Consider the following 12,401-nt stretch of genomic DNA (forward strand, 5'->3'; position numbering starts at 1 on the left):
TCATTAATAATTATACATGCATTTTACTTTTTAATTCAATACTATTATCAGCCTAAAAGGGCATGTACTTATGGATAAAATGATTTCTTTACATACAGCTGTGTGAAAAATTGTTTGCTCCCTTCCTGATATCCTATTCTTTTGCACGTTTGTCACACTTTAATGTTTCAGATCACCATACAAATTTAAATATTAGACAAAGATAACACAAGTAAACACAAAATGCAGTTTTTAAATGAAGGTCTTTTTTTATTAAGGGAAAATGAAATCCAAAACTACAAGGACCGGTGTGAAAAAGTCATTGCCCGCTAAACCTAATAACTGGTTGGGCCACCTTTAGCAGCAACAACTGCAGTCAAGCATTTGCGATAGTTGGTAGTGAGTCTTTTACAACGCTTTGGAGGAATTTTGTCCCACTCATCTTTGCAGAATTACTGTAATTCATCCACACTGAATGATTTCCGAGCATGAACTGCATTTTTAAGGTAATGCCATAGCATCTTGATAGGATTAAGGTGAGTGCTTTGACTAGGCCACTCCACTTTGTTTTGGATCAGTGTCCTGCAGCATAATTCAAGTGCGCTTCAGTATGAGGTCACGAACACATGGCCAAACATTCTCCTTCAGGATTTTTGATAGACAGCAGAATTCATGGTTCCATACACCACAGCAAGTCTTTCAGGTCCTGAAGCAGCAAAATAACCCCACACTATCACACTACCACCACCATATTTTATGGTTGGTATGATGTTCCTTTTCTGAAATGCTGTGCTACAGTGCTGTGCAAATTAATTGGGACAAATCATTTTATAAATAAAATCGTAAGTTGGTTATCAGTCAGTGATTCAAACCAGTTTTAATATATAATAAATAAATCTTGGTCAACTAGCCAGTGGAAAAAGGTAATTTTCAGAATTAGTATGTAACAGTGCATTATAACATTTTATTTTTTTGCTTTGTCCCAATTAATTTGCACAGCACCGTACTTCTACACCACATGTAATGGGACATACATTTTCCAAAAAGTTCAACTTTTGTCAGTCCACAGAGTATTCTCCCAAAAGTCTTGGAGATCATCAAGATGTTGTCTGTCAAAACTGTGAAGATACTTTATGTTCTTATTGCTCAGCAGTGGCTTTCGTCTTGGAACTCTGCCAGGCAAACTATTCTTCCCCAGTCTTTTTGTTATAGTGGAGTCATGAACAGTGACTTCAACTGAGTCAATGAGGACTGCAGTTCTTTTGATGTTGCTGTGGGGTCTTTTATGACCTCTTGGATGAGTCGTCGTTGTGTTCTTGGGGCCTTTTTGGTTGTCAGGCCACTCCTAGGAAGGTTCACCACTGTTTCATGTTTTCACAATTGGTGCATAATGGCTCTCACTGACTGTGGTTCACTGGAGCCCCAAAGCTTTAGAAATGGCTTTATAACCTTTTCCAGACTGATATATCTCAATTACTTTGTTTCTGATTTGTTCCAGAATTTCTTTTTGAATCGCAGCATGATGTGCATCTTTTGAGGACCTTTTGGTCTACTTCAGTTTGTCAGTTAGGTCCTATTTAAGTGATTTCTTGATTGAGATGGGGTGTGGCAGTAATCAGGCCAGGACGTGGCCTGGAAATTTGAACTCAGCTTCCGAAAGATGTGATAAGCCACAGTTAATGTATGTTTTAATGGAGGGACAATCACTTTTTCACACTGCGCCCTGTAGTTTTGGATTTCTTTTTCCCTATTAATAAAGACATTCATTTAAAAACTGCATTTTGTGTTTACGTGTGTTATCTTTGTCTACTATTTAAATTTGTTTGTTGATCTGAAATACTTAAGTGTGACAAACATGGAAAAGAATAGGAAATCAGGAAGGGGGAAAACACTTTCACACAACTGTAGGTTAGTCGTTTCCTTACAAAAATAATAATATATTTCATGCTGTAATCTTCATTCCTTCATACCATTTACATCAGACAAGGAAAAAAAAGGCTTAATCAGCCTAAATATAATATAAATTTAGTATAGAGCTTACCCATGTTTTTCAGCTGAATGCACCCCACATACAGCCATTAGTGCCCTAATGTGCGTTTCGCTGTTACGCTTTTTCAAGGCGAGTGTGAGAAGTGGAGTGCGTTACGCTTTCTCTCCTTGAGAAAGCATAACAGTGAAATGCGCGTTGCGGCACTTGTGGCTCTATGTGGGTTCTCTTCAGCTCAATATGGGTAATCTCTATACTACCTTTATATTAGATATGGACTGATTAAGCCTTTTTTTCTCTTGTCTTCCAATATTATACTGCATAATATATAGCTTCTGAATAGTAACAATGTTGAAATGTATGTCACTACTATATTGGGCCCTAAGATAGATAGTTAAAGCTTGATGAAAGATCACCTTTAACAGCAGATAGCTGCCAAAATTGTGATGGGAGATCAAAGGAAACATTGAGCATATCCAATAATAAAAATATATTACAAATATTTCTAAATTTATAAATTCTTGTATTGAAGTGAAGACAGAACTAAGTCTGCGATAGTTGAAAAACTGATCTGACATTGCCCATATGGTCTAGGCAGCTTTAACTCCAAAACCTGGGTCAACCAGAACATGAAAAAATTCTGGGCATTGGTTAAAAAGTAACTGTCATTTTAATTTTTATTTCCTAAATCAATAGTACCCATGAAAATTAGAAGCTTTGTAATCTATCTTATTAGAGAAATGTTCTTCTGCCTCCACCAAGACTGATCTTTGTCATAATTCTCATTTCCTGGGTAAAATCTGTATTCAGTGAAGACAGATTATTACATTACTGAGATAGGAGATGGCGGATGATACTGATAAGATTTATACAGATGGAGGGGGAGGGAGGAGAGCTGCTTTGTGCTCCTATTTAAAGGATCATTGTTTCATTCTCTTAAATAAGTCTTCCATGACTGCCTGTCATTCCAGTAGTGTGTCCCGTGCCATAGTAAAGAGACTATGCCTTTTTTAAATTTGCCAATCTAAAAGTAAATTCAGTCAGCTATTTCCACAAGACTAGCAATGGCCAACTGCTGGGTGATGCAGTAGAACAGACAGACTAGAGCGGCAAGGTAAAATATACTTTTTATTGCTGATTCAGCATTTTATGAAATAATGTGATGTTACCAGAGTAACCTACTATTCCTTTCTCCATCTTCTTTTATCTGTTCTAGTCATATAAACAACAATATTTGCTCTGTAAGGCCAGGTTGAGATGGCTGTATCAAAAAAAGAGCAAATCACGTCCTCAAAATGTGCTCAGCCATATTGTGGATAAGTGCAAGGGCTGCCTTTTATTGCATGTATTTTTCTGATCTGTAAAAAGGGCCACAATAGCGTATGCTGTGAGGACAAATGCTAATGTGGACTAGCACATTGACTGACTACATACTGGTCTCTCTGTTTTTTTAAGTTTAGTCTAAAACACACTCATTTGAATAACCTTTAAAGGGAATCTGACTGGAGGCTTTCACTCACCTAACTCATTATATAACTCTTTCAAAGTCAAATCCAGCAATACCTTTCCATTGCCAGTCTTTTCCTCCATTACTGACAAATCAGTGTTTGTATTTATATGCAAAGTACTATGGTAGATCTGATGCTTCTGTCATTCCAGCTCTATTCCCCACCCAGCACTAACTCCTCATGCTTGACTGACTATTCTGTGTGACTTCAGTCAAACGAACCATCAGTCAAGTCATAGAGGAGGCGGAGCTGTTTGGAAAATAGAGCTGGAGTGACAGAGGCTTCAGATCTACAGCATCTTTTCTACATTAATTCAAACACTGATTTCTCAGTGACGGAAGAACGGATCGGCCTTGTATAGGTATTGCTGGACTTGTGTTTGAAAAAGCTACATCAGTGGTTCCCAACTCCAGGCCTCGAGGGCCGCCAACAGTGCAGGTTTTCAGGATTTCCTTAGTATTGCACAGGGGTTGGAATCATCACCTGTGCAGATGATCACATTACCACCGATGCAATACTAAAGAAATCCTGAAAACCTGCACTGTTGGCGGCCCTCGAGGCCTGGAGTTGGGGACCCCTGGGCTACATGCACATAAGTAGTTTGGGAGTGAAATCCTGTTGACACATTCCCTTTAGTTGTGGATTTGAGCTTCTATCAGAAAAAAAATAAAACAAAAGGACAGGACAAAAGAGATGCATAAAATTTTGCCTAACAATATGCAGGGTGCACTTTAAAGGGGTTGTACTCTTTGATGCTAGGTTATCCTGAGGCAACCTTGTGCCCTTTGATGTAGTTATAGTAAGTGTTCAGTTTCTCTGCAGTGCCACCATAGGAGAAATAAGGCATTACACGGTTCTCATTTAAACCAGCTGTGTGCAGCGACATACTGGGTCCTCTCGCTCTGGAGACATTTTTTCTTCTTTGTTTATCCAGCCTTTGAAAAACAGAGGAAAGTAAGGGGCCCTCATTATTAACCTAGATTTTTTTTAACAGAGTACATGAAAATTGGTTTTCAAGACCAAACAACCCCTTTGAAATGCTTGTTACTTTACTGCCTCTACCAAACTTAATTAGCTGTAATATAACATTTGTGAAACTAAAATAGTCTTAAGGATGACTTACAAACAATCATTCTAGCGCACACATCACAAAACTTAGGTTTCTTCAGGTAGTGATCCTTGAATTTGTGAGGCTTGTCATTGACAGGCCGTGGAGGCTCTGGAGGTGGTTCATCTTTCTTGTCATCCTCATCATCCTCTTCTTCTGACTCATAGATATAATAAATTATATGGCCTCCTGAGTTTTGGAGCTCACCATTTGGCTGATTGTCTGGACTTGGAGTCTCGGGTTCAGTTGTTGTTTCTTCTTTCTTCTTTTTGAACATTTCCTTTAACTGTTGTATCTGAAAGGAAAATGTAAGTAACAATTAAACATATATATTTAACCCCTTAACCCCCAAGGGTGGTTTGCACGTTATTGACCGGGCCAATTTTTACAATTCTGACCACTGTCTCTTTGAGGTTATAACTCTGGAACGCTTCAACGGATCCTGATGATTCTGACATTGTTTTCTCATGACATATTGTACTTCATGATAGTGGTAAAATTTATTTGACATTACCTGCATTTATTTGTGAAAAAAACAGAAATTTGGCGAAAATTTTGAAAATTTCGCAATTTTCCAAATTTGAATTTTTATGCCCTTAAATCACAGAGATATGTCACACAAAATGCTTAATAAGTAACATTTCCCGCATGTCTACTTTACATCAGCACAATTTTGGAACCAAAATTTTTTTTGTTAGGGAGTTATAAGGGTTAAAATGTTGACCAGCAATTTCTCATTTTTACAACACCATTTTTTTTTAGGTACCACATCACATTTGAAGTCACTTTGAGGGATCTATATGATGGAAAATACCCAAGTGTGACACCATTCTAAAAACTGCAACCCTCAAGGTGCTCAAAACCACATTCAAGAAGTTTATGAACCCTTCAGGTGTTTCACATGAATTTTTGGAATGTTTGAAAGAAAATGAACATTTAACTTTTTTTCACAAAAAATTTAATTCAGCTCCAATTTGTTTTATTTTACCTAGGGTAACAGGAGAAATTGGACCCCAAAAGGTGTTGTACAATTTGTCCTGAGTACGCTGATACCCCATATATGGGGGTAAACCACTGTTTGGGCGCATGGCAGAGCTCGGAAGGGAAGGAGCGCCGTTTGACTTTTCAATGCAAAATTGACTGGAATTGAGATAGGACGCCATGTTGCATTTGGAGAGCCCCTGATGTGCCTGAGCATTGAAACTCCCCACAAGTGACACCATTTTGGAAAGTAGACCCCCTAAGGAACTTATTTAGATGTGTGGTGAGCACTTTGACCCACCAAGTGCTTCACAGAAGTTTATAATGCAGAGCCGTAAAAATAAAAAATAATATTTTTTCACAAAAATGATATTTCGCCCCAAATTTTTTTATTTTCCCAACGGTAACAGAAGAAATTGGACCCCAAAAGTTGTTGTGCAATTTGTCTTGAGTACACGGATACCGCATATGTGGGGGCAAACCACTGTTTGGGCACATGGCAGAGCTTGGAAGGGAAGGACCGCCATTTGACTTTTCAATGCAAAATTGACTGGAATTGAGATAGGACACCATGTCACATTTGGAGAGCCCCTGATGTGGCTAAACATTGAAACCCCCCACAAGTGACACCATTTTGGAAAGAAGACCCCCTAAGAAACTTATTTAGATGTGTTGTGAGAACTTTGAACCTCCAATTTTTTCACTACAGTTTATAACGCAGAGCCGTGAAAATAAAAATTCTTTGTTTCCCACAAAAATTATATTTTAGCCCCAGTTTTGTATTTTCCCAAGGGTAACAGGAGAAATAGGACCCCAAAATTGGTTGTCCAATTTGTCTTAAGTATGCTGATACCCCATATGTGGGGGGAACCACCGTTTGGGCGCATGACAGAGCTCAGAAGGGAAGAAGCCCCGTTTGGAATGCAGACTTAGATGGAATGGTCTGCAGGCATCACATTGCGTTTGCCGATCCCCTGATGTACCTAAACAGTAGAAACCTCCCACAAGTGACCCCATATTGGAAACTAGACCCCCAAAAGAACTTATCTAGATATATTGTGAGAACTTTGAACCCCCAAGTGTTTCACTTAAGTTTATAATGCAGAGCTCTGAAAATAAAAAAAATCCTTTTTTTTCCAACAAAAATGATTTTTTAGCTCCCGGTTTTGTATTTTCCCAAGGGTAACAGGAGAAATTGGACGCCAAAAGTTGTTGTCCAATTTGCGCTGAGTACGCTGATATCCAATAAGCTGGGGTAAACCCCTGTTTGGGCGCACGGGAGAGCTCGGAATGGAAGGAGCACTGTTTTACTTTTTCAACGCAGAATTGGCTGGAATTGAGATCGGACACCAAGTCGCGTTTGGAGAGCCCCTGATGTGCCTAAACAGTGGAAACCCCCCAATTCTATCTCAACCTCTAACCCAAACACACCCCTAACCCTAATCCCAACCATAACCATAACCCTAACCCGAACATGCCCCTAGCCCTAATCCCAACCACAACCCTAACCCCAACACCCCCCTAACCCCAACACACCACTAACTCTAATCCCAACCATAACCCTAACCACACCCCTAACCCTAATCCCAACCGTAAATGTAATCCAAACCCTAACTTTAGCCCCAACCCTAACTGTAGCCCTAACCCTAACTTTAGCCCCAACTGTTGTGAATTCTGTGGCAGAGCTCCCTCCTGTGGTCACAAGTGGTACTTCGGCTGATTCTCACTGTGAGCTTCCGTTGGTGGAGGAGAGTGGTACTGCGGCTTCTGAGTTTCCTTCCTCAGGTGATGTGGTGAAGTCCTTAGGTGCTGCTCTATTTAACTCCACCTAGTGCTTTGATCCTGGCCTCCAGTCAATGTTCTAGTATTGGACCTGTTTCCTCCTGGATCGTTCCTGTGGCCTGCTGCTCTGCATAGCTAAGTTCCGCTTTTGCTATTTGTTTGCTGTTTTTTTCTGTCCAGCTTGCTTTTTGTTTTTTCTTGCTTGCTGGAAGCTCTGGGACGCAGAGGGTGTACCTCCGTGCCGTTAGTTCGGTACGGAGGGTCTTTTTGCCCCCTTTGCGTGGTTGTTTGTAGGGTTTTGTGTTGACCGCAAAGTTACCTTTCCTATCCTCGCTCTGTTCAGAAAGTCGGGCCTCACTTTGCTGAATCTATTTCATCTCTACGTTTGTCTTTTCATCTTTACTCACAGTCATTATATGGGGGGCTGCCTTTTCCTTTGGGGTATTTCTCTGAGGCAAGGTAGGCTTATTTTCTATCTTCAGGCTAGCTAGTTTCTCAGGCTGTGCCGAGTTGCATAGGGAGCGTTAGGCGCAATCCACGGCTGCCTCTAGTGTGGTTGTAGAGGATTAGGGATTGCGGTCAGCAGAGTTCCCACGTCTCAGAGCTCGTTCTATGTTTTTGGGTTATTGTCAGGTCACTGTATGTGCTCTGACTTCTATGTCCATTGTGGTACGGAATTACCAGATCATAACACCCAACTCTAACCCTAACTTTAGCCCCAACCTTAAATGTAGCCCCAACCCTAACTATAGCCCTAACCCTAACTTTAGTCCCAACCCTAACCCGAACTTTAGTCCCAACCCTAACCCTAAATGTAGCCCTAACCCTAACTTTAGCCCCAACCCTAACCCTAATGGGAAAATGAAAATAATTTTTTTTAATTGTATTATTTTTCCCTAACTAAGGGGGTGCTTCCCTATGCCGCCGGAACCCTGCGATTATGTTTGATCGCAGTGTTCCAGGGGTTAATGTGCCAGGAGCGGTCCGAGACTGCTCCTGGCACATAGTGCCGAATATCAGCTGTAATAATCAGCTGACACTTGGCGGCGATCAGCTGCGCTCCCCCCAAGAGCGCGGCCGATCTCCTATGACGTACTCTCCTGTCCCTGGGAATTTAGTCCCAGGTCACCTCGACGGGATAGTATGTCATATGAAATTAAGGGGTTAACAAGAGAGTAAATAAACTTTATTTTTTTTTCTATATTTTTGTCCACTAAAAATTATAAAAGTTTGCAAATCACTTTATTAGGGGATTTGTTTCATTCCTGAAAAAAATGCATGTAACTGACTTCCTAACCCCTGCATTTCCCCAGTCTTGTTGCCTGCCTACAGCACTAGTATCATTATGCACTCACTTGTATTCATTTGAAGTACTGATGCTGGCAGTGAAAGGCTCAGCAACATTGTCTCTGATAAACAGAACACTCGCAGGAGGACAATTTCCTGCTGCAGACTAGACAAACCCTTATTGCCCCTTATATAGTATATTGTTATGGAAACATTGGATTTACTTCCATAAAACATACTGTTCTTATTATGTCCTCCTAGTGATGTATATGCATTTACAAGTCATTCTTCTACATTGAAATTGGAACAGCAAGAAATTATGGAAATCACAGGAAGGATAAATATATTAATGATATGCAAATTATGAAAAAATGGAAAAATTTTCAAAACATCTCAATTTATTTAGTATCAACCATTAGCACCCCATGGAGATGAGCATGCATTTACACCCCTTGCTATGCTATCAGTTTATTAATGGTTGCCTTAAGAATGTTCTGCCACACTGAATGCACTTGGGCATGCAAATCATCATTGATAGCATGCCAATGTAAGAGACTGTATTTCTGCTGGTGGTCCTCATAATGGAAGCTGAATATATCAAGATGTTTCAAATATTTTGTTTATAGTTTTCATCTTTTGTATAACAGTAACATGTATATCAATCCTGTGATATTTTTCCTCTTGGTGTTGCAATTTCAATGTTGAGATGTGAACAAAATCCTGAGTGACCAATTGCCTCCAGAAGTCACATAATTAGTAAACTGAGTCCACCTATGTGTAATTTATTCTCCCTATAACTAAAGCTGTTCTGTGAAGGCCTCAGAGATTTGCTTGAGAACATCATGAAACAGACAGCATCATGAAAACCAAAAAACACACCAGACAAGTCCGGGATAAAGTTGTAGAGAGAATTTAAAAGCAGAGTTAGATTATAAACAGTGATGAGCGGGTATACTCGTTGCTCGGGTTTTCCCGAGAGTGCTCGGGTGACCTCCGAATATTTGTTAGTGTTCGGAGATTTAGTTTTCATCACCTCAGCTGAATGATTTACAGCTACTAGCCAGGCTGACTACATGTGGGAGTTGCTAGGGAATTCTGACATGTAATCAAACTGTCTAACATTCGCAAATCATCCAGCTGCTGAGAGGAAAAAGAAATCTCCGAGTAGTCATAAATACTCAGAGACCACCTGAGCATGCTCGGGAAAACCCGAGCAATGAGTACACTCGCTCATCACTAATTATAAAACAATAGCCAAAGCTTTGAACATCTCATGGAGCACTGTTCATTCCATCACTCAAAAATGGAAGGAGTATAGCACAACTGCAAATCTACCAAGTCAACCTAAACTGACATCCCAAGCATGAAGAGCACTCACTCTGGAGGAGCTGCAGAGATCCACAGCTCAGGTGGGGCAATCTGTACATACAGGAGATCTGTTAGTAATATACCCCACAAATCTGGCCTTTATTGAGTGGCAAGAAGAAAGACATTTTTTAAATTACCCATATGTTTTGTTTGCAGAAGCCATGCAGGGGACACAGCTAGAATGTGGAAGAAAGTATTGTGGTTAGATGAAATCTAAAAAAAAGGTAGAAACTTTTGTGCTAAATGCAAAATGCTATGGGTGACAGAAAACGAACACTGCACATTGCCCTGAAAACAATCCCCTTCCCCCGTCAAACATGGTGGTAGCTCCATCATTCTCTAGGGATACTTTTCTTCAGCAAGGACAGGGGAGCTGGTCAGAGTTGGTGGGTAGATGAAGCAAATTACAGAACAATCCTGGAGGAAAACCTGGTAGAGCCTGCAAAAGACTTGAGACTTGGGAGTAGGTTCTTCTTTCAAAAGGACAACGACCCTAAACATACTGCCATAACTACAATGGAATGGTTTAGATCATAGCATATTCACATGCTTGAATAGCCTAGTCAAAGTCAAGACCTACAGTGGGGGAAAAATATATATATTTAGTCAGAGACCAATTGTGCAAGTTCTCCTACTTAAAAAGATAGTAACATAGTAACATACATAGTAACATAGTTAGTAAGGCCGAAAAAAGACATTTGTCCATCCAGTTCAGCCTATATTCCATCATAATAAATACCCAGATCTACGTCCTTCTACAGAACCTAATAATTGTATGATACAATATTGTTCTGCTCCAGGAAGACATCCAGGCCTCTCTTGAACCCCTCGACTGAGTTCGCCATCACCACCTCCTCAGGCAAGCAATTCCAGATTCTCACTGCCCTAACAGTAAAGAATCCTCTTCTATATTGGTGGAAAAACCTTCTCTCCTCCAGACGCAAAGAATGCCCCCTTGTGCCCGTCACCTTCCTTGGTATAAACAGATCCTCAGCGAGATATTTGTATTGTCCCCTTATATACTTATACATGGTTATTAGATCGCCCCTCAGTCGTCTTTTTTCTAGACTAAATAATCCTAATTTCGCTAATCTATCTGGGTATTGTAGTTCTCCCATCCCCTTTATTAATTTTGTTGCCCTCCTTTGTACTCTCTCTAGTTCCATTATATCCTTCCTGAGCACCGGTGCCCAAAACTGGACACAGTACTCCATGTGCGGTCTAACTAGGGATTTGTACAGAGGCAGTATAATGCTCTCATCATGTGTATCCAGACCTCTTTTAATGCACCCCATGATCCTGTTTGCCTTGGCAGCTGCTGCCTGGCACTGGCTGCTCCAGGTAAGTTTATCATTAACTAGGATCCCCAAGTCCTTCTCCCTGTCAGATTTACCCAGTGGTTTCCCGTTCAGTGTGTAATGGTGACATTGATTCCTTCTTCCCATGTGTATAACCTTACATTTATCATTGTTAAACCTCATCTGCCACCTTTCAGCCCAAGTTTCCAACTTATCCAGATCCATCTGTAGCAGAATACTATCTTCTCTTGTATTAACTGCTTTACATAGTTTTGTATCATCTGCAAATATCGATATTTTACTGTGTAAACCTTCTACCAGATCATTAATGAATATGTTGAAGAGAACAGGTCCCAATACCGACCCCTGCGGTACCCCACTGGCCACAGCGACCCAGTTAGAGACTATACCATTTATAACCACCCTCTGCTTTCTATCACTAAGCCAGTTACTAACCCATTTACACACATTTTCCCCCAGACCAAGCATTCTCATTTTGTGTACCAACCTATTGTGCGGCACGGTATCAAACGCTTTGGAAAAATCGAGATATACCACGTCCAATGACTCACCGTGGTCCAGCCTATAGCTTACCTCTTCATAAAAACTGATTAGATTGGTTTGACAGGAGCGATTTCTCATAAACCCATGCTGATATGGAGTTAAACAGTTATTCTCATTGAGATAATCCAGAATAACATCCCTCAGAAACCCTTCAAATATTTTACCAACAATAGAGGTTAGACTTACTGGCCTATAATTTCCAGGTATCAGGTATCAGGTAAGATGAGAGAGGCCTGTAATTGACATCATAGGTAGACCACAACTATGAGAGTCAAAATGAGAAGAAAAATTCAGAAAATCACCTTGTCTGATTTGGCAAGATTGTTTTTTGCAAATTATGGTGGAAAATAAGTATTTGGTCATTAACAAAAGTTAATCTCATTATTTTGTTATATATCCTTTGTTGGCAATTAGAGTGGTCAAACGTTTTCTGTAAGTCTTCACAAGGTTGGCCCACTCCTCTATGGAGATCTCCTCTAGAGCAGTTATCATTTGGGCCGGTCGCTGGTCAACATGGACTTTCAACTCCCTCCAAAGGT

The 12,401-nt window shown here is 40.3% G+C and overlaps 1 protein-coding gene across 2 annotated transcripts in view; it reads right to left on the reverse strand.

The window, feature by feature from the left end:
* The window catches only part of STAC3 (SH3 and cysteine rich domain 3), a 199,350-nt gene that overhangs the window by 59,506 nt on the left and 127,443 nt on the right, over positions 1-12,401 (reverse strand). The window contains exon 2 of one of the 2 annotated variants that reach the window (XM_069758546.1): positions 4,598-4,877. In XM_069758546.1, the coding sequence (XP_069614647.1) occupies positions 4,598-4,859 (262 nt within the window). In that variant the 5' untranslated portion in view covers positions 4,860-4,877. The remainder of the gene's footprint in view (positions 1-4,597; positions 4,878-12,401) is intronic. The other variant, XM_069758547.1, reaches the window with a different exon arrangement.

The sequence above is a fragment of the Ranitomeya imitator genome, chromosome 3 (assembly GCF_032444005.1).
Source record: "Ranitomeya imitator isolate aRanImi1 chromosome 3, aRanImi1.pri, whole genome shotgun sequence".
Lineage (NCBI taxonomy): Eukaryota > Metazoa > Chordata > Amphibia > Anura > Dendrobatidae > Ranitomeya > Ranitomeya imitator.